Source organism: Astyanax mexicanus, chromosome 1 (assembly GCF_023375975.1).
Source record: "Astyanax mexicanus isolate ESR-SI-001 chromosome 1, AstMex3_surface, whole genome shotgun sequence".
NCBI classification, from domain to species: Eukaryota; Metazoa; Chordata; class Actinopteri; order Characiformes; family Acestrorhamphidae; genus Astyanax; species Astyanax mexicanus.
The window spans coordinates 127,737,376-127,760,671 of NC_064408.1; the positions used below are offsets into that span (position 1 = coordinate 127,737,376).

Below are 23,296 nucleotides of genomic sequence, written 5' to 3' on the forward strand. Positions count from 1 at the left end.
AACATTACTTTATTTATTCATTTATTTATTTATATATTTAAACATTTATATGTGTATTTATTTATACTTATGTAATGTTTGGTCCTCCATAGTTTACTTGTTTAAAGAACAATTTGACCTGATTTTCAGTGTTTGTGACTCTCAGATTAGGTGAAGTTTGAATTCATGTTAAATTAAAAAGTTACGTCCACTGTTTTAAACGCTGTTTACCGCTGAACGGAAGTGTTCTAGGAACAGCGACGTCACTTCCTGTGCTCGTGAATATTCCTCTGAAACGGTCTATATACAGATATATGTGTAATTCTCCCCCCTGTAGCTGATCCTGTAGTTTAGAGCAGCGATTAAATAAATACATTGTTTTTTTTTAAGCGTAAAATAATTAACGCTCCTCTGATTTTGTTCTCGTATTTTATATTGGAAAAAAGAGACAGAGAGACGCGTGCAGCATTCTTGCTGCCATGGTAACCACCATTCGTTTGCCGGTGTTGTGCCGTATTTAGCACCCCCCTCTCGAGAGCGTGCACTCACCTTTCTCTTGACTTTAACTTTACTTAGAAATACGTGGAAAAATGGAAATACCCAAGATGCTGTTCATGGTGGGGGTGGGGATTTCTTCACAGCTGTTGGAACATGCCCAACTGTCTCACTGACTTCCACAAAATACAGGTTAGATAAAATGCTCTTGTTTTGTAGTTTTATTTAATTTATTGTATTTCCCTTTATACCTGCAGTCAGCACGGTCCTTCTCAGTTTCTCACTAATGTTCTCTGAATACAGAGATATGCAGAAAAGTGAAATAGCTAATGTTTTGGGCTTATTCTGATATTTAATTTGATTGTAGTAACTTTTATACATGTAGTTGCTTTTAAATTCACTTTGCATGCATATGTATGTGTAAATGTGTTTTTGAGGGTATTTTTCAAAAATAAATTTGTTTGGTTTATATTCTATAAAAAGTGGGTTGTGATTTAATGACCATGAGAAAATTTGAATCTCTGAGGCTTTGATGTTTCACTCACTGTGGGTCAGAGGTCACGGCTTCATCACTGAAGTTATGAGGATGACCCATGGACGCGTCACTCTTCATAGACACTCCACTGGGTTCTGGAGAAGCTCCTCTCTGGGTTTCAGTTCTGTTAACATTAAACACAGTGAAACTCCAACACACAGCACACCTTTAATAAAGATCAGGAACTGAAGAGCTTCACTCTCAGAACAGAACAGTAGTTTAGTGCAGTGATGTACCGAGACCCAGAGCTTCCTCCTCCACTGCTGAACCTTAGAGGAGGATCCATGGAGGCGTCACTCTTCATAGACACTCCACTGGGGGCTGGAGATGCTCCTCTCTTCTTCCTGTAAACAGATCTTCATGATGATCCATGATGAGAGTAAAGTGTGGAGTAAACTCTAGGGCTGGGGCGACGCGTCGACATAATCGACGTCATCGATTACGAAAATACATCGATTTGCATAACGTGCGTCGGCGCGTCGTAAACATGGCGGCGCCTGTGGAGAGCATGGACTACGGAGAGCAATCTCCAGCTATAAAAAAACGCCAGCGGGCATCTAAAGTTTGGCAGCATTTTACTCAAAAGGGCAACAATGTGGTCCTCTGCCATTTGTGCAAAATGGAGATGGCTTATCACAGCAGCACAACTGCTATGCAGGAGCACTTGAAGCGAAAACATCCAGGAGCCCTATGTCAACATGGGAGCAAGACAACACAGTAAGTACCGTTTACATCAGGGTCTCCGCGGGTGTCCTTAAAAAGACTTAAGGCTGTCTACCAAAGGTTTTAAACCTGCCACAGGCAGAAATTATACATTTTTGGTTTATATTTGTGCATGGCATTTCGCAGTTTCCAGAAACAGTAGCATTATTCATAAGTTCAGGTGTTTAGCTAGGCTAGCTGCCTTAAGTTATTTTAGCTAGCGCCGTCGGCGCTGCGGTGTTACACCGTTTTCTGTCACCGTCGGAATTTAGTGACCAGTGCTCACGGTTATGAGCGTTCATTGGCTCACCTTACCCTCAGCCCCTAAGCTTAACTGTTTTGGCCAGTCGAAGTAAACATTAGAAACGAAGACGTTTCGAATCGGCCAGTGCACCGGTCTGCTGAGAACTATTGCCCGTGGTCACAAAATCTAGCGGTCACAGAAAACAGTGTAAAACACGTTTGTGGTGTTTGGGAGCTTATCCATTTTTAGATCTGAACAACGTGCTGTACATGTAGTGATTATAAGTGTGGGGTTTGGTTTAGTAGGCTTGTATTGTTGTTGTTATTATTATTATTATTATTATTATTATTATAATAAATATAACAATTTATCGTTTTGTGTAGATAAGCCATATAGTGAAATGTGTAATTGCTGGCTAAAATTAGTCTAATCATCTGGCTGGTTTATGTGTATTTTATTATTGTGAAAGTTGTCTCTAATACCACTTAGAGACAAATTTAAGTCTTAAAAAATAGATTCCTTTTTAGGTTAAATGTTTTTCTCATAAGAAATCTCATTGTTATTCTAACATGCTTTATGTTTCTCTTTGTGATGATCAGGCAAAGCAGTGTGGAGCACTATTTCCACAAAATGAGCCAAAATTCTTGCACACCTAAGATGGCAGCTGAGCTTTCTGAAAGCATCCTACAGATGATTATCAAGGATATGAGACCCCTTGCTATTGTGGAGGGTCAAGGCTTTCGTGAAATGATCAACACTTTTCACTCAGGGTACACACTTCCCTCCAGACGCTACTTTACAGATTTAATGGAGAAGAAATATGAGGCAACTCTTGATAGTGTAAAAGACAAACTCAAAAATGTTGCATCAAAAATCACACTCACCACAGACGCCTGGACAAGTATTGCAAATGAAGCATACTTGGGAGTTACCTGCCACTTTATTAATAAAGATTGGGAGCTCACATCGTACAATCTAACTACAATGCCGCTTGAGGAGCGTCACACAGCAGAAAATATCGCTGAGTGGGTTGAAAAAGCAGCAGAGAAGTTTGGATTCTCTCTCAGTGATGTACTGGCTGTTGTACATGATAATGCTGCAAATATTGTGGCAGCTCTTCGGATCTTGGAAGAGAAGTATGGAGTTGCTTCACAGAGATGTGCTGGCCATACTCTTCAGTTAGTAGTCAACCATGCCTTGAAAAAGGATCCCCAAGTAAATAAGACCCTTGGTGCTGCAAGGTCCCTTGTAGAGCATTTTAGGAGGAGTGAACTGGCCAGCAGCAAGCTTAAACAAAAACAAAAGCAATGGGGCACAGCTGAGCATAAACTAATCCAGGATGTTCCTGTAAGATGGAACAGTTCTTATTACATGGTGAGTCGGCTCTTGGAGCAGAGGTGGCCAGTGACTGCAACCCTTTCAGATCCAGAGGTCACACCACGAGGAAAGCACTACTTGGATCTAAAAGCTGAGCAGTGGACCCTTCTGGAGGAACTGGAACAGGTTCTCAAGCCCTTTGAGCAAGCCACTGTCTTCCTGAGTGGAGAGGCTTATGTCACATCCTCAGCTTTACCTCCACTCGTAAAAGGTCTCCAGAAATCCACACAAAAAATTTCCTTTGAGTCAGCTCCTGTCAACTCTTTTCAAACATCTGCAGGACACGAGATGGTTTCAAGGTGGGAGGGTGAGATCAAATTCAAAGAAGTTGGTAAAAATGTGTGTTTAATTGCTGCAGCCCTTGATCCAAGATTCCGCAAGCTAAGGTTCCTGTCATCAGATGACAGCCTGAAAGTCCAAATCAAAGTTCAGACTTTAGCACTTCAAGCCAAAAAACATGAACAGGAACAGCTTCAACAACAGGCAGGTGGTGTTGGGCAAGATGACTCAGCCAGTGCCCAGCCACAGGGTTCACCCAGGAAAAGGTCTGTGCTGGACACATTGTTAGGCTCAGACTCAGAGGGGCATAACAGCAATGAAGAAGATGAGGACCATGAGGCAGACGGTGAAATAGTGAGGAACGAAGTACTCATGTATTTTGGTGATCAATGTATATCAAGAGATAAGAGCCCACTCCAGTGGTGGAAGGAAAATGCAGCCAGGTTCCCCACCCTTGCTATCCTAGCCAAATCGTACTTGTCAGTCCCTGCAACATCAACTCCATCTGAGCGCCTCTTCTCAGCTGCAGGAAACATTGTGACAAAAAAAAGAGCAAGCCTGACGTCAGAGCATGTGGATATGCTCACATTTCTCCACACGAATGTCTGAGTAAAAAACAGAACACATGAAAAGCCGTGCACTGTGTTCGTGAGCTAAAATATTTGATTTCATGACTAAAAAAAGCTAACGTTTGCTGAAATTGCACTTTATTTTATTTTGTGAATTTTCTGTGCTGGACACATTGTTGGACTCAGGAGCACAGCAGCATTTGAGAACATTTTATTTCTGGAGTTGAGCTTTGTCTTGAAATTTAATTTGGTTTACTAAGAGAATATTTTAGTTAAGTTTTTTCAACTGAAATAGTTTTTTTTTTAGTTCATACTATGTGAAAAGCCGTTCATTCTGTGTTTGTGAGCTTAAATATTTGATTTCTGGACTAGTTTGTGTTTTGTATATAAAAAGGTAACATTGCTGAAATTGCACTTTATTTTATTTTGTGAATATTCTGGTCTAGACACATTGTTGGACTAAGGGACACAGCCGCATTTGAGAACATTTGATTTCTGGTCTGTGACTGAGTTAAGTTTTGAGCTGGAATTTAATTTATTTTACTTTATTTATTTTTATATTTATATTTTGTTTAAAAAGAACTTGTTTGAGAAGAAAAAAGTAGTATTAAAGGATTATTTTGGTTACACAGCTGTTTAGTGTGGTGACCTTTTTTTGGCCAGGCAGTGTGTTACTCAAAAGTAGAATTCCTCCCTTTTAAAACATATAATAATAATTATTTTATATATGTTTCTCAATAAATAGATTAGTCGACTAATCGAAAAAAATAATCGTTAGAATAATCGTTTAAAAAATAATCGTTAGGGACAGCCCTAGTAAACTCATTCACAGGTTCCACACTAACTTTTTCATAACTGTTCCAGAAGCTTCCCAAAGCTTTCTGAAAATCCCTCGTCCAATAAACACACATCATTTTATTCTTTATCAAAACTGCTGCACAAATCTGTAACTTCATAAAGTCATCCACCATCATGTCTGCATTATATTGAGGATGTGTTTTATATGTATTTATGACCAGCCATCCCATTAATTCAAATTAATACAGTATTATTACTTAAAACAATAATAATGAATAATATTACAAGTGCTCTTCAAGAGTTCAGTGGTTTTATTTGGTAATGCTTAGATTTGTTTTATTTCTGGTCTGTTTACAACCAAATATTTTCAACAAATTCCTGCAGTAATATCATTTTAAATGAAACATGATTAATAATATAATATGGAAAGTTGTTTCCTCTGATTTTCTTCTTTAATAAGACTTTAAATTGTGATCTATACATGATTTAAATACACAGAACCGAGGTTCTCCTCTCCAGAACTACAACCCCCAGCATGCACCTGACAACATCACGTGTTCAGAACTAGCCAATCGCTGCACTTTCTCACGCTCCTCATCTCCGGAATTTTAGAAGTGAGTTCAGCTGTTAGTAATTTGTACGTGTATATAAACCCATTTGTTGGTATTATTTTTCTTTAAGTATTTCACTGTTTATCCAGCGACAGACTGAGCGTTTTCTTTCTGATTGTATTTCTGTAAATGTATCTTTTTTTCTCGTGTTGAACTTCGTCTCTTTTGCTCTGTTTTTACTGTGTTTTCTGGTGGTTTGGACTGTATTTCTGGATCAGGATTTCTCTTTTATTACAGTTTATGTCTCTGATGTATGGGTTTATTCTTACTCTGGTTTTGAACACTGCTTGTATTACGACTACACGTTTTTTCCTAGTATTAAAGCCTCATCTACTTTTTACCACACTGATCTGAGTTCAGTCTGTAGAGTTACAAAAACTCTTGTGTTTATTTTCCATGTTCAGTTTCTCTGCAGTAAAAGCGAGCGCAGCTTTCTCCTCCAGCTCCGCTGTGCACACGGCTACCGTAATACACGGTTTATACTCTCACTAAAACTTTCACACAGATTCATCTTTCTTTTCTCCAGCAAATATGTTACTTTTATATTGCTTACATCTGTTCACATGCTTGACATATTTTTATTTTATATATATCGTTATTAAGATCACTATCATTATAATTATTTTACACAAGCCTGATTTTCTGGTGATCCCCCCTACGTGCAGATTATTAAATTAGTTCATTTTAATGAATTCACCTGAATTACTTATATTTATATAATTATTTACCATATACTTTTTTATAAAGAATGAACTGATCCGTAGGGACTGAAAGTTCTGATTAAACTAAATATTAATTATATTTATAATAACTGAGATAAAGATAACTGATGGAGAGGAATATTATTTGAACTATGGATTTCTGTATTAATCTGCAGGTGAGAGATTTTGTTTTTGCTAGTTTGTTAAATGATTTTCTATGTTTAAAAGCAGCACAGGGTTCTGACTCTGGTTCAGGAGAACCTCGGTTCTGTGTATTTAAATCAGTAAAATTTGTGGAACACAGGTCCAGGATCAGAGCTGCAACCATTAAAATATAAAAACTACTTTACTAATAAAATCTATCAGTTAATTTACTCACTTTAGGACAGAGGCTCCTCCTCCACTGCTGGAGTTCTGAGGATCCATCATTTACTCTTCTTCATTCACACACAGCTGGAACCCCTGAGAACAGATCAGCCATTACAATAAAACCACTATTCTTACAATAATAACATTATAATCAGAACTGCATTAAACAATTCCTGATAAACAAACAAAACCAACTAAAACAGGGAACATTTCATAACAGTGTGATTTAACCTCATTACAGATTAACTTAGATTACACACATTTACTGTTTTTATAATTACTATAATTTAATTATTACTAGTAATATAAAATAATAAAAACATTATTTAAGTATAATATAAAACAGCAGGATTAAAAACACTAACACTAATTATTTATATTAATAATTATTAAAATATTACTATTAATAGTATTAAATAAATGTTATTTAAGTATAATATAAAACAGCAGGATTAAAAACTCTAACACTAATTATTTATATTAATAATTATTAAAATATAACTATTAATAGTATTAAATAAATGTTATTTAAGTATAATATAAAACAGCAGGATTAAAAACTCTAACACACCACGTGATCTTGAGCCCCTGCTGGTTGAACAGCGCTACTGCATATAAACACGCCTTTATAGCAGCTCCGTGTTTTTATCTCCCCAACAGATCAAAGCCCACATTAAGCAGTAATGCGCTTTAAACAGCATAAACTACACTGTGATCAATAAATATCGATCTATATCTGCGCATTTCTCTTCAGTTTACAGCATTATTGATCTGTTACAGCTGATTGTTCTCCAGCCGGTCTGATCTAGACCAGGTCCAGGTCTGATCCAGGCCCGGTTCAGATCTCCATGCTGATCCTGGTTCTTCCAGTGGAATCGGACACTGAGCTGAGCTTAAAGAACCGGTTCTGGATCTGAGGAACCTTTAGAACCGGTTCTGACTTTAAGCTACACGGTTCTGTTCTACATTCTCTTCAGTTCTGAACTTACCGAGTGAATCCGGACTTCTGTTCTCTTCTAATGGAGGAAACTGAGCTTAGGGTGAATCCCATTTCTCCCCTTGGCCCTACCCCTTACCCCTACCCCTTCTTTTCGAGTGTAATCCTTCCCCTTGGAACGGAGTTACAAGGGGAAGGGGTAAAATCCTACCCCTAGGAATTGGGACAACCCTTCAAGCACCCGGTGAAAGGTGAATCTTATTGAAAATAGCCTCCATAATATACTAGAAATTGTATATTACACTGGTTCCCAACACTGGTCCTGGAGCAGGTAATGTGTTACAAAAACAATAAAATGTGCAAGAATATGGGTCCTCAGTGACAGAGGAATCACTGGTATATCACAATGACGTTTGTCAATGAACAATAAATACATAAATAAATAGCACTGATTTATGACCAGGCTACTAGCGGTGGTGTGTAGGTGACCCTGCTGGGCTGATGTGATGATAGCAGTGGAGCGCTAAAGTTCTGTAGCCTAGCTGCTGGTTAACTAGTTAACTTTAGGGCATTGTATGTGTACAGAAAGGGGGCAGGAGGTGCAGAAATTAATTAATATTGTCCATTCCTTAATTCCTCTGTGATGGGGAGCTGAAATTAGCTCTGATTATTTTTTATTTGATTTATTTTTTCCGTTCCGCCTTAAATGCGGTAGCGCCTGCCGTCTGTTGCACCATTTAAGGTGGAACGGGAAAGTTAGCTAGCTAGCTAGCTACCGAAACGAACTACTAGCGAACTGGGGTAGGGCCAAGGGGAGAAATGGGATTCACCCTTACTTTCACTCTCTCCTTCACTGCGTCACATCCCGCCTACTCTCTCTCTCTCTCTCTCTCTCTCTCTCTATTCTCTCTCTCTCTCTCACGCTCTCTCTCTCTCACTCTCTTTCTCTCTCTCTCTCACTCTCTCTCTCTCTCACTCTCTCTCTCACTCTCTTTCTCTCTCTCTCTCACTCTCTCTCCTCATGCGTCACTACCCCCCCCCCCCCTTTCACTCTTTTTATTTTTAATGAATTGTATAATAATAATAAACTGTGCACAAATAATACAATATACAAAACTCCAACAGTCGCTCTGTGTCGCTCGTGCAGCAGGCGATGAGTCGCTTGGGGGCGTGTCTCACTCAGAACGAGCTGTCGCTGGTGGGCGTTTTCCAAACACAGGCACTCAGACAGCAAGAATACAGAAACAGCCTGTCTACACAATTCTAAAACATTATACACTCGTACAAACGTTTCGCATTATTTAAAATGCACGTCATATGCATAAAAATGATTATCTATTAATCTCCTTATGTGTTAAAACATTTATTCATGTAAAATGTGCTGTTAAACCTGGCTTTCAATGAATGAGGTAAGCCCTCTGCTCCGAACACAAGAAGCTGGCTCTGAATCTGCTGATTTCTTTTAACCAATAAGCAGTGTTCCCTCAAAAAACGAAACAAATGGAGGGAAACTGTACTACATAAATACTAAACCCCTCTCAAAACCATTAGTCCACCATGGATACTGGAGAGTTTGTCTTGCTGGCTGTTGGAGCACTTTACCTCCTGGAGAAAGCGCAGTCACCGCTCTGCGTGGATCCATCAGACCCTGCTGTCCCGCACACAGCATGGAGAATTCCTTCGCCCTGTGCAGGAGCTGAGGCTGGATGATGACAGGTTCCAGCGGTACTTCAGACTGGACAGGAACCAGTTTCATTCCCTTCTTGCTAAAGTGGGTCCCCGAATTAGCCGAATGGACACAAATTACCGCAAGGCTATTTGTGCATCCCAACGCTTGGCTGTTTGCTTAAGGTAAGTGCAACTTATTTAATATAATATATTATAATATATACAAAATTAATAAACTTAATAATATAGGTAACACTTTATAATAAGGGTACATGTCATGACATTAATTCAGGCATTCATTAAGGATGAAGTCATGAGGAATTATACAGGAACAAATGAATGGGTTATGTATTAATAACTGTAAGGTTAAATTAGTCACCATTAACTAATGTCTGTATGAATTAATAAAGATAAATGGAATGAAGGCTTTATTCAGTACATGAATATACCAGGAATTAATGTGTTAATTAAGCCCATCCTGGGTGGGCTTAATGTGGTCATATTTTTAAGAATGTTAACATTTTTAATCATTAATATAAGAAAATATATTTATAAAAACATAAACTTACATGTTTTAAGCTGTTGTTGAGTATACAATATACACCCACCTGCATGTCCATCCTGTCTTCTTTTCCAGAATGCTAGCTATCTATATCTATTACTACAGTACACATACTTACAGGTGAATGCCGCACAAAAATGTGGTGGTCATTTTAAGATCATTGCTTGGCAGAATTTAATACTGTTTTATTGTTATGTGATCTGTTGTGTCAAAAAAGCAACAAGCTACTTAAGGCGGTTACATTTTTTTTCCGGAAAGGGGTGATAGGACACATGTAACCGCCTTAAGTAGCTTGTTGCTTTTTTGACACAACAGATCACATAACAATAAACATTAAAACAGTATTAAATTTTGCCAAGCAATGATATTGAAGTGACCACTACATTTTTGTGCGGCATTGAATAAAGCCTTCATTCCATTCATCTTCATTCATTCATACAGACATTAGTTAATGGTGATTAATTTAACCTTACAGTTATTAGTACATAACTCATGTGTTTGTTCCTGTATAATTCCTCATGACTTCATCCTTAATGAATGCCTGAATTAATGTCATGACATTATATATTATATATAACTGTTTGAATAACAGTTTTAATATGCATTTAAACCATGCATTTTAACATTAATATTTTTACAGATTTCTTGCAACTGGAGACTCTTTTCGCACAATAGCTTACAGCTATCGTATTGGATTCAGTACTGTGGCCTGCATAGTTGGGGATGTGTCCAGGGCTATTTGGGCCTCTTTGGTGGAGGAGTACATGCCAGTTCCCACCACTGATGACTGGAGAGCTATTGCAGCAGACTTCCTCCATCGTTGGAACTTTCCAAACTGTGTGGGATCCATTGATGAAAAGCATGTGGTGATCCAGGCTCCTGATAATTCCGGGTCCTTTTTCCACAACTATAAGGGGACCTTTTCTATCGTCCTCTTGGCAGCTGTGGATGCCAAGTACTGCTTCCGGATTGTGGATGTTGGCGGCTATGGAGGAACCAGTGATGGAGGGATTCTGGACAATTCACCCTTTGGTCATGCTCTCAAAGATGGAACCCTTGGCCTTCCAGAAGATGCTGTGCTGACAGGAGCTGAGCACCTGGGACCTCAGCCACATGTGTTTGTTGGTGATGAGGCCTTTCCTTCTGCGGAGAGATCTAATGCAGCCCTTCTCAGGTTCCAACCTCTCTAGTAGGCAGAGAATCTTCAATTACAGGCTTTCGCGAGCGAGGCTGATTGTTGAGAACACCTTTGGTATCCTCACATCACAATGGCGCATGTACCGCCGGGTCATTGGTATCAGCCCTGCCAACGTGGAAGCTTGTGTGAAGGCCACCTGTGTCCTTCATAACTTCATAAGGAGCACGACAAGGACGAGGAGGGAGCCTATGTCACTGAGTGGTGAGGGCGATGTTGCTGTCCTTCAAGATGCAACAAGATTGGGGAGCAACAACTCAACCCGGGAGGCAGTTTGTGTTAGGGAGACATATGCATCTTACTTCTCAACTGAGGGTGCAGTTCCCTGGCAACCTGCAGTTTGAACCAACAGACACAAAGGCTCTTTTAAGAGCCACAAACCACTCCAAAAGAGCAATAATTCCATTTACACACAGTAATAAGCATTAGTTCCTCCAAGTTCACTTAATAAAACTACACTGCAATATAAAGTATGTGTCATTGTATTATTGTCACCTCCAGTTGTAATTTAAAACATAATTTTATAACAAGAATATCTGAAATCACAGAGATTCATTTAAGTAACTTAGTTTATTAGTGTAGTAAAAATTAGTAAAGTATTAGTATAGTATAGTAACAATAACTTTGATTATTAACACAAATGTTGACAGTAATAAATTAACTAATTGCATTGAATGAACAAAAAACGAATTAATAACAAAAACAAAGACTTTTCCCTTGAAAAGTCCTTCCTTTTTTATATCAAAACTATATTAACTATATACAGTCATGTGAAAAAGTTTGGGCACCCCTATTAATCTTAATCATTTTTAGTTGTAAATATTTGGGTGTTTGCAACAGCCATTTCAGTTTGATATATCTAATAACTGATGGACACAGTAATATTTCAGGATTGAAATGAATTTATTGTACTAACAGAAAATGTGCAATATGCATTAAACCAAAATTTGACCGGTGCAAAAGTATGGGCACCCTTATCATTTTATTGATTTGAATACTCCTAACTATTTTTTACTGACTTACTGAAGCACAAAATTGGTTTGGTAACCTCATTGAGCTTTGAACTTCATAGCCAGGTGTATCCAATCATGAGAAAAGGTATTTAAGGTGGCCAATTGCAAGTTGTTCTCCTATTTGAATCTCCTCTGGAGAGTGGCATCATGGGCTCATCAAAACAACTCTCAAATGATCTAAAAACAAAGATTGTTCAACATAGTTGTTCAGGGGAAGGATACAAAAAGTTGTCTCAGAGATTTAACCTGTCAGTTTCCACTGTGAGGAACATAGTAAAGAAATGGCTGTGGTCACTAGGTAGGACACTCAGCAATATTCGCCCGCCCAATCCGGACACGTGAGACTGGCAGATGCATACTGGGAATTGTATTGCTGAAGCTGAGTTTTTCCATTGGGTTGAATGGTAAATGGACTACAGAACATGTTTAACCCTCCTGACCCCTTTAAAAGTTTGAAGACCTATGGAAAATAGATAAAAGTGTTTTTTTTTTGTATAAACCTTATTCTGCCTGCCTTAATTAGTGTAAGCAACATATAACCCCCTGCAATAAACAAAAACTAAAACAAAATTAAATTGTTATGTTTTAATGTTATGTAAAACTGTTATTTCTAATATGTTGGTCTTTCAAAAGTAGTAAAGTAGTGAAACATAAAAAAAATAACATTTTTTAATAATTGTTATTTTGGATAATTATTATTTTGGATAATTATTATTTTGGATATTAATAGGATAATTAAACATGCACCGGATCAAATTGACCCAGGAACACCATTGCTGTTCCTGACAAATGAACATAACAGGAGGGTTAAGGCATGAAGCCACAGGAAAGTAAAGGACAAAATGCCAAATAATGAATGTGACCAATTTACAGATTCAAAAAGAAGCGACTATTTCATAAAATCAGTCTAACAGATCCACAGACATCAACAGATTCAAACTGTTCAGCTCTTTGTGAAGTCAGTTCCAAATCGGAACCACTAATAATAGATACTGAGTTTATAGCACTTACACAATTCTTTTTGGTAGATGCTACAGCAGACACTAAAATTTAAGGTATTGCCTACAATACTATGCAGTATATTATCAAATTACACATTTAATTAATTTAATTACGCAGACATAAAAAAAAACAGTGTATTTAATTTACTATTATTACTATTTTATTGTTTTGCTGCAATGTTTTACAATAAAACTGAATAAACAGTAGAGCATTCTCTGTATGTGATTTACACACAAATTAACATCAACAAAACAACTTTATATTTAATGTAAAACAACACAACCACAGCATAAACAGCTCAGCCAATAATCTTACATAGGGCAACACTCCACACACTGAACACACACACACACACACACACACCACACACATACCTGGAATACCATAGAATCAACTTGCAACACCTCTGAAACCATCTAGGATATGATAATTTAAATTAGAGATTAAGATTTAACATTTTAATTCTGACAGAACGATTTGGACAGAACAGAGCATTTGGACTTGTTTTTTTACACTTCAGGGTCTAATGTTTTTACTTCTGTAACCTGTTGTCCCTTAGCTATTACTGACAGGTCCACTGGCAGCCTTTTGATTAGCTCATCAGCCTCTTCAGGTAAGAGCCCTGGGGGTACACTCAGCTCCTCCAGATCTCTTGTTAGGAGCACATTGCCATCATCAGACTCTGCCACTCCAACAACAGTGATTACTCTTCTTTCCTGTTTCTCTTCAGTTTCCTGTAGTAAAAAGTTTGAACATTAAAAATGGCGGGTATGTACTGGACAAACATACACATACAGTAAAAGACACATTTTTCAGTCCACAGTTATACCTTCCCTCATCCACAGTTATACCTTCCCTCATCCACAGTTATACCTTCCCTCATCCACAATTATACCTTCCCTCATCCACAGTTATACCTTCCCTCATCCACAGTTATACCTTCCCTCATCCAGTTATACCTTCCCTCATCCACAGTTATACCTTCCCTCATCCACAATTATACCTTCCCTCATCCACAGTTATACCTTCCCTCATCCACAGTTATACCTTCCCTCATCCACAGTTATACCTTCCCTAATCCACAGTTATACCTTCCCTCATCCACAGTTATACCTTCCCTCATCCACAATTATACCTTCCCTCATCCACAGTTATACCTTCCCTCATCCACAGTTATACCTTCCCTCATCCACAGTTATACCTTCCCTAATCCACAGTTATACCTTCCCTCATCCACAGTTATACCTTCCCTAATCCACAGTTATACCTTCCCTAATCCACAGTTATACCTTCCCTCATCCACAGTTATACCTTCCCTAATCCACAGTTATACCTTCCCTCATCCACAGTTATACCTTCCCTCATCCACAATTATACCTTCCTAAACACAGGTAAACCTGTTTTAACAGTCTAAAAGGAAACCTGTATTAATGTGTAAAGTACACAAACAGAGCATATTAGCAATTAGCAAGAGGAGTACCTTCAAAAAGGAAACTTGAAGACCAAAATGGGAAGTTATCGATTTAGTGTGAGAAATTTATGTTACTCACCGAAACACTTGTGTAGGTGGTTGAATTGAAGTTCTTGCCAAAGGCTTTCTTTTTCCCCACTTTTACATGAGTAATAAGGACAGTTTGCCCAATCACCAGTGGCACAGTCGCTGCCTCCCTCCAGAGGGATACTGTGGCGGTGTCACCATTTTCCTCAAGGACAATATCCCTCACAGGGATGCAGCCATCTATTTGGACCTGCCGGGGAGTAGTCAGCTAAATAGGAAAAAAGGGTGGGTAAAGTAAGAACAGAGTACAGATAAAAAGATATTTATACAGTATGTTTTCTCCTGAAAGGCTTTGTCAGTGTATTGATCATTTTTGTTTTTTTTTCCTAGAACATAATTCTGATCTGAAATGCATTTCAATATATTTTCTCATACATCTGTGTTTATATTCAATATAAATTTATGATTTTTTCATCTTTTTTCACAGTAAAAGTGAGTTTACATTAGGGAGCATGAGCAAACTAATAAACCAGGTAAAATCATGATACTTGCCGAAACAATTTTTCCTGATACGGTTAAGTATCCTTCTTTTTGGTACAGTCCCGGGTCTTTCAGGTCCCCTTTTTCAGAGGACGGCATGACGCTTTCTCTTGCGAGGCGAATTTAATGTTCTTGCACCGTCAATGGGGTTATTCGGAACACCCCTGCCCCATATCCAATGAACAATTTGGGGTAGGGGTGGTCCTGCTTTACTGTAGCGTTCTTTATAATGTACGTCTCCCCCTCCTTAAATTTAGAAATTTGGTCCTCTTTAAGAGGAACCAAAAAAACTGCTGTTCCATCAGTAACAGAACACATAGACTTTTTTTCTGTATGTGTTATTTTTGCTGTGTCTTCAGCAAATTCAAATTGAGTGGCACGCTCTGATGTTCTAATTGAGATACATTGGACTTTCATCATTGAACAGGATGGGTAGGGTTGGAATTTTTTGTGCATTCTGTGGAAACAAAAAACATGAATTATCAATTAATGTAAATACGTTTTGTTTATATAAACAATATATACATGGTACATACACTGTGTGTGTGTGTGTGTGTGTGTATATAGATAGATAGATAGATAGATAGATAGATAGATAGATAGATAGATAGATAGATAGATAGATAGATAGATAGATAGATAGATAGATAGATAGATAGATAGATAGATAGATAGATAGATAGATTTATATTTTGAAAGTGATAAGTTATAGAATGTTTTAAAAGAAGATATTTGTTTAATTGAACAAATTGTAAAATAATAAAATTATGTACATATCCAACTCAATGGTTTCTGTTAAAAAACATGTATATATATATATATATATATATATATAGAGAGAGAGAGAGAGAGAGAGAGAGAGAGAGGTTTTTTTAATGGATTGTTTTAACAGAAACCGTTATGAGTTGAATATGTACATATATATTTTTTTAAATAAACCGAATGTCTTCTTTTAAAATATTTGATAACTTATCACTTGTTGCAAGTTCAAGAACATAATTATAATTGCTTTTAGAAAATGTCCAAAGGGAGGAAACTCTACACTGTGCTGCAGCTAAAAAAAACATACTAATACATGGTGGATCAATTATTATGATTTTTTTTATATAGTTTTGTTTGTATAAACAATATATACATAGTACATACATTGTGTGTGTGTGTGTGTGTGTGTATATATATAGAATGTTTCAAAAGAAAACATTCGGTTTATTTACAAAAAAATGTACATATCCATCTCAATGGTTTCTGTTACAATATATATATATATATATAGACAGAGAGTGAGATAGAGAGAGAGTACCATTATAAGTTGAATATATACATATTTTTTTAATAATATTCTATAACTTATCCCTTGTTGCAAAATATAATATTAGGATAAGTACTGACTACCATACAAGTTCAAGAACATAATTATAATTGCTTTTAGACCATGTCCAAAGGGAGAAGACGCTACACTGTGCTGCAGATTCTCATTATTAGCTTTAAACTAAAATGAAAATCGTACTAATATGTGGTGGATTACAGGAAAAAGACATTTAGCTAGCTTTATTCATCCCATTCATTTTGGACTCGCTGGCTCCATCTAGTGGCGGGCCTAATTTTATGCAGCGTCACAGATGAGCATGGGCAGGCCCAAGCTAGATAGCAACAGCGACTGGATTGGCTTTCCTCTGACCAATCACAGCATTTTACAGACCCAGCCTGATCTATTTATAGCAACAGTGCTAGAAAATGGAGTCTTGTCAGAAATGTTCTGGTTAGCACAGATGCTAATAAGAAAAAAACTGACTAGTTTTTTAAGCTAAAGCTGTTAAAACATTCAGTGTAAAGGACTTCATTTATTCAACATTACTGGCTAACACAACAATAATTCTAGTAAAATTAGTAGTAGTAAAATGGATGTGATAATGTTAAACTGACCCTTTTTTGGTATGACTTTTAAGTTGTTTGCCCGTGAGGTAAATTCATGGATCAATGTTAGCAACTAAGCTAATGGTCAGGGTCCCACATTTATTACAATAATAAGTTAGTAAAGCATTTATTTTTTATTATTTTATTTTACTTTATTATTATTATTATATATATTTTATTATATATATTTTTTATTTTACTCATAGATTTATTACAATATTTAGTTAGTAAAGCTATGTCTTCAAAAACAAAAATCACTATTTTTATACACAAATTGTCCTGTTGTATTGCTGTATTTATTAAGGCATTAGCTAACTATTTTAATATGGTTTAACAATAAATATTCTATTATATATTTTATTAAAATACTTGAAACAAATAAGCAAAAAGACTGACTTAACTTTTAATTTTCCCCTAAAACTTCCTCATTTAAACCAACACTTCAGTAACCTTCAACACAAATCTGAGCAATTAATGCATTTTCTTTAGTGTATGTCTTGTATGTCTTGGACTTGTTAGAGATGAGAGAACTTGACAGACTGACCCACTGACCCACTAACCAGAGGACTAAATGACTGAGGTAGAATCAGTTCTGCAATTCATAATGTATCTTAAGTGTTAGGGTAAGCACTCTAAACCCTATCCCTAAAACCCTAAGCAACATAAAATAATAAAAAATAAAAGAATAAAGTAAAATAATAAAAAATAAAAGCTTTACTAACTTTATATTGTAATATATATATTTATATATATATTAGGGATGGGGGATATGGCCCTACAATAATATCACAATAATTCATGGTATTTTAGCGATAATATTCTTTGAGATATGACAAAATTGAAAAATTAAATTTTATTATTACATACAATATGATGGGGAACACCTTGAGATATTAAAAATACAAGAATTTTATCAGATTTGTAACAGAAGTCAATGATCCAGAATGTCATTACGCTAATAATGCACTCCAAATATCTCCATATATGCAGAATTAAAGTAAAATAAATGCTACTGGACAGACATAATCTGTCTCTAGTAGATATATAATGAGAAAATGAGACCAGTGTGAATTTTCTTTAGCTAAAAACAGCAAAAAAAAAAAAAAAGTAGAACCTTGATGTGATAATTAGGGGTGGGTGATATGGTACGATATTTCAGGGTATAATATTGTTCACGATATTCAAAAATATCCTACCTGTAAAAATAGTTGGTACCACTTTAAAATAAGACTACGTTTATAAAGGGTTTATAACATGTTTACAATGAGTTTATTAATGGTTACTAATTAGGTTGTAAATGCTATACAAATCATTAATAATCAGTTATAACACATGCGTAGAAAGGGCAACAATATAGATGGCTGTGGGTTCACTATTCGGCAAACAACAGGTCATTGTAGCCCTTTCTATATATGTGTTATTAATGATTATCAATGATGTTTAAGACATTTACAACCTAGTCAGTAACCATTAATAAACTAATTGTAAACCATTTATAAACCCTTCATAAAGGTAGTCATATTTTAAAGTGGTACCAAATAGCTTTAGCATTCCAGATATATATATAAAAGGAACAAAAATTAATAAATATATATTAGAAAACAGTAAAAGTACATCAATGAGTCGACACATAGTGTACTAAAATCTCGATAGATCAACACATTCACAACCCAGAGAGAGAGAGAGAGAAAGAAAAAGGCAGTTGAGGGAGTGAGGACCCTTCAGACTTCATCCAAGCAGTTATACATTTATGCAAATGACATGTGATTGCTGACGTAATCATATTGAAAGATTCTGTCCAGAGTCCAGTTAACAGCCTGTTGTCCAGTTTTAATGACGTGATCAGCTCCAGCCTGTCTGAGCAACAGGTTCTCATCATGATGTTGTTCAGCACTGTGTCCTTCATGAACACAGCAGACAGTCCTTAAGTGTCCTAAAGTCTGTGAGAAGATGAAACGGAGGAAAAGAGTGGATGGAAAGATCTTCTGGCCTGTGTGCGACTTTACGGCGTGTAGAACAGGCATGCGCTGACTATCTGAGGAGAGGTTCCCAGCACTTCACTCAGAGAGCTTGTTGTCTCCTAGTTCATATGCACTGGTCCCAGAACAGCAGAACAGCAGTGAAGCTTCTCTGCCACTCAGGGTCACGTTCTCCTCACAGCTCTCACTGTTGATGAAAACACTCTGACCTTCCTGATTCCTGAAAAAGTACAAACAACCTCCAAAGCCTTGTGTCACTGTGACACAGTTACAAATAGAGCAAAGATCGTAAAGCTAAATTATTAAGTGAACAGTAAAAATAATAACTGTATATATAAATGTATAAAACAATTAAGAATAAGAGTGTGAAGGTGTGGTTATCTCCAATCACACCCTTAAATATATATATTTATATAACCCACATATCACACCACATACCCCACCATTTAAACCCCACATACATGCCACACTACGTCACACACACACTACACCCCACACTGCACACCCCACACACATACCACACCACCCACACTAGCAACTGTCTGTGAAAACCTTAGCAACCAGTTTAGATAGCAACTGCCTAGAAAACACTTAACAACTTTTCAACGATATTAGCGTACTTTTCCAAGCCAACTTAAAGTTGGTTCAGGAACTTTGCCTTTTCTAGTTCTGGTTTTATTCTTGTTAATATTAGTTTAGGTCATATGTTCCATTCAGGTGCAGTTTTCAGCTCTGCTCTCTTCCTACAGAATAACTTAGTAAACCTTATTGCTATTCTGAGGTGAATCCATGTTCCTATTATCCACATACTTCTTCATTATACTTATTTAATGCCTTATTTACCTTGTTATGAATATCCTGTCAATAATTGTGTGTTATTTTTGTGTTTCTTAATATTTGTGACAAACACGGGAGATCCCTGACCTCATGCAACCCTATGACCCATGGGATTCAAACAAGACTGTGTTTTTTACCACCTCTGATAATTAATTAACACAATTCATTGTCTTAGTTGACCAATTAATGAACTGAACACAATAGGGTTAATTTCCCCCTACAAAATACAGGTTAAAAAAGAATAATGACTTTGCTCCAGTTCCTGAAGTAAATCTTGCAGGTGGTTCATTAAGGTCACCTCCAGGTGTTCCTTATTTGACCCCTCCTCGCTGAACTCTGCCCGGCAAACTGACATGACAAAGTCTGCATCAGCCTGACACAATAAATCAGATGAATTAGTAAAACAAAAAATGTAGAGACTTGTTTTTCTACATGACTTTTTCCTGAATATACCTTATATTATATATAATATATATATAATATATAATTATATATATATATACACCTTATATTAATATATAAGTTAAGAGTTAACCAATAGTAAAAACAATATTTGAACACATCTGTTGGTACCAGGCAGTACCAACATTTAGTGGTTCAATGAGTAAAATGTGTCAATTTAGAATAAAAAAAACATGGACTTACAATCATTTCTACCCCAGGGGTGAAAAGTGGCTGGCAGATATCAGGGTATTTGGCCATTAGATCAGAAAGCCCATACAGCTGCAAACCATTCCTTACCTGCTGCAGTATTGGGAACAGCTTCAGGGTTGCTTCATGGAGAATAACAGCACTGTTTTGAAGCAAAACACAAAAATCACTAAAGTAATGAAATCTAGATATTTCCTGAAAGAAGCAATAAATGTAAAACCTTAACAAGTATTCAGAAACTATGCAACAAAAAATGATGTAGTGTAAAATATCTGTGTGTGTGGGGGGGGGGGGGGGGAGTAAATAGTCAATCAGTTACTTTAAATTCAAATACTGACTTTAAATTGACAATTATAAATAAAATACACGGATTGCTTTGCAAGACTGCTACTGAATCTTCCATTTTTTTTATCCGATTTAAATCTATTTTTTCCCTACTAAAAATAAAATAAAGATGATTCAAAAATGGTTAAAAAACGAAATACATATGGTCTGTAGAAAATCACTCTGATGGTCTTACCTTGGAAATAAGCTCAATATGTTGGTCATCTCCCAGAGCAGTTTTGTCCAGGTCTTCAAATTTCAAAGATCCACTGCACAGAAACTTGTAGCACCAAACCGCTAAAACATTTGGAGCCGGTCCACTTTGCGCCAGGCTGACAGCCATTATTTCTCCTATAGTCCTATAAAAAAAAGAAGAAGAAGACCAGGAACATTTAAACAATGACATCCTAGTGCTGTGTAGAATATATAAAATAAAAAATGTGTCTCCAAAACTATAATTGAAAAAAGAAAAAATTAATGTTAATGTAATTAATTTAATTGGGTTTCAAACAATTATGGAGCATTTTATTGGCCCATTTACCATGACACCCAATGTAAAAGGCAACTGCTAATTTTAAAGATGGACATACATTTTTACAGCAATGATAATACAGTATGCATGAGTGTACAACACATACTTAAAGTGGTCTAAATCGGAGATTGAATACTTCGGCCTCTTGCCATGTCTGTCACCCTCGAAAAAGCGCTTTTCAATGCCTTCCATCATTCCTTCAACCAAAGAATACAGAGAATAATTACACATGATTACACATTCATTAAATCATCTATGTAACCTTTGCTCACCTGACAGAAGCTCTTTGCGGAGCGCCCCTGTGTCTATCCCAGCCTCACCTAAAAAGACAACTTTCAGTTGTTTCGCTGGATTTGACTTTTTTTGTCTTTGCCATTGAGAAAGGACTCTCTCCAACATATTATGCCGGGACACTGTGATGTCAAATGAGTAGCCATCTGTTGTGGACACTGCAGCTGTAATGGCCTGGAGAACCCCTTCAAGAAGACTAACACACACACACACACACACACACACACAAATACCATACCAATCTACCAATCATAAAAAATAACCATGTTATGTAGTACAGATTAAGAAATTACAAATATACCTCTCACTTTCACTGTTACACTGTGATTCCCCTTCAGTGATAAGATGTGTGTCCTCCACCCTGTTACGTACATAATAGATAACCACTGGTTAGCTTTATTTAAATTATCACATCCCTGTGTTGTGTAGAAAATATATTATAAAAAATTTGTATCTTAAGAACTGAAATTTGTGTCCTCCACCCTGTTGTTTTATACATTTGTAGAATTATTAAATCATCAACTAGAACCCTGAAAGGCCTGTGTAATCACAGTTTGGCAACATACCTGATTTAACACATGCTTTTAATTTCCAGAATTAGTGAACCACCAAACTGTAATGATTCTGATCCTCCAGGACCAGAGGCAAACAAATATTGCTATACTTAGACATTAAGAACTGTATAGTTCTTTACAAATATATAAACATAAAAAAATACTTAAAGGGATTTTCTTTTTTAAAGATTTATACATTAAACAAACATTTTTAATTTGTCACCTTTCACCACACAAGCTAGCATGGACTTCCAAATAATCCAATGGGAAAATCATGAGGCACACTGGACATGAGCCCTGAATAGAAGATATCAATATTACCTCCAGTGAAAAACAAGAAATGTACTACTTAAAATAGAATGAGTGTAATATCTATTAAGTAAGACCAATTGTAGGAATTGCATAAATGCCATTACCTTAGACACAGATGTACTGTTACTATTGGCTGCCACAGAAGAGTTCACTCCAGATAATTCAGACATATCACAGGAAGGCTAAAATGAACATACAGTAAAGAAAAATAATTAAAAATAGATCACAGTGGTAAGTAGAGTATTAATAGCATTACTGAATTTATTCTTACCTTTCTGGATGTACTTGTACCAGTGGTTTCCACAGAGCTCACAGAGGAGAACTCCCCAACAATAGACACATCAGGGGAAGACTAAAAGGAACAGACAATACAAGTAAATATTTGTCAAAACAATAACATTGTGTCTAAAATAATTAACAAAAAAATATATTATTTATTGAACAAACAATCATCGCAGAGAGAGTCGTACTCGGTGGATGACCTGCCAATGCAACATGATTTAACATGAACAGCCAAAATTTGCAAAGGCATAGACAACCCGCAGGCTTGGCAAGTTGCCTTTGGCATCTTCTGGAATTCATGGGCATCAACAGGAAGAGGCAATGTGTCTAGTTCCTCCTGGAGTGGAACTATGTACAAAGTGTTTTTACCCCCTCCACTCCCAGATCTTAAATACTGAGTATTATATCCCTCAGCTTCTGGGGGGACGACTGTAAGATTTCTTTGTCCAGATCCACCTATGAGGAGCAATTAAGAATAATTAAAAGATTGGAAATAAAAAGTAATAAGAAACCCCTGACCTTCTGACCTGTTTAAAGTCTACATTA

At 36.6% G+C, this 23,296-nt stretch overlaps 1 protein-coding gene across 1 annotated transcript in view; it reads right to left on the reverse strand.

The window, feature by feature from the left end:
• LOC111196385 (NACHT, LRR and PYD domains-containing protein 12) overlaps positions 1–23,296 on the reverse strand; it is a 411,983-nt gene that overhangs the window by 235,895 nt on the left and 152,792 nt on the right. The window contains exons 5-6 of the mRNA XM_049468901.1: positions 1,246–1,278; positions 1,020–1,133 (exon numbers count right to left, since the gene is read on the reverse strand). Of these exons, the coding sequence (XP_049324858.1) occupies positions 1,020–1,133; positions 1,246–1,278 (147 nt within the window). The remainder of the gene's footprint in view (positions 1–1,019; positions 1,134–1,245; positions 1,279–23,296) is intronic.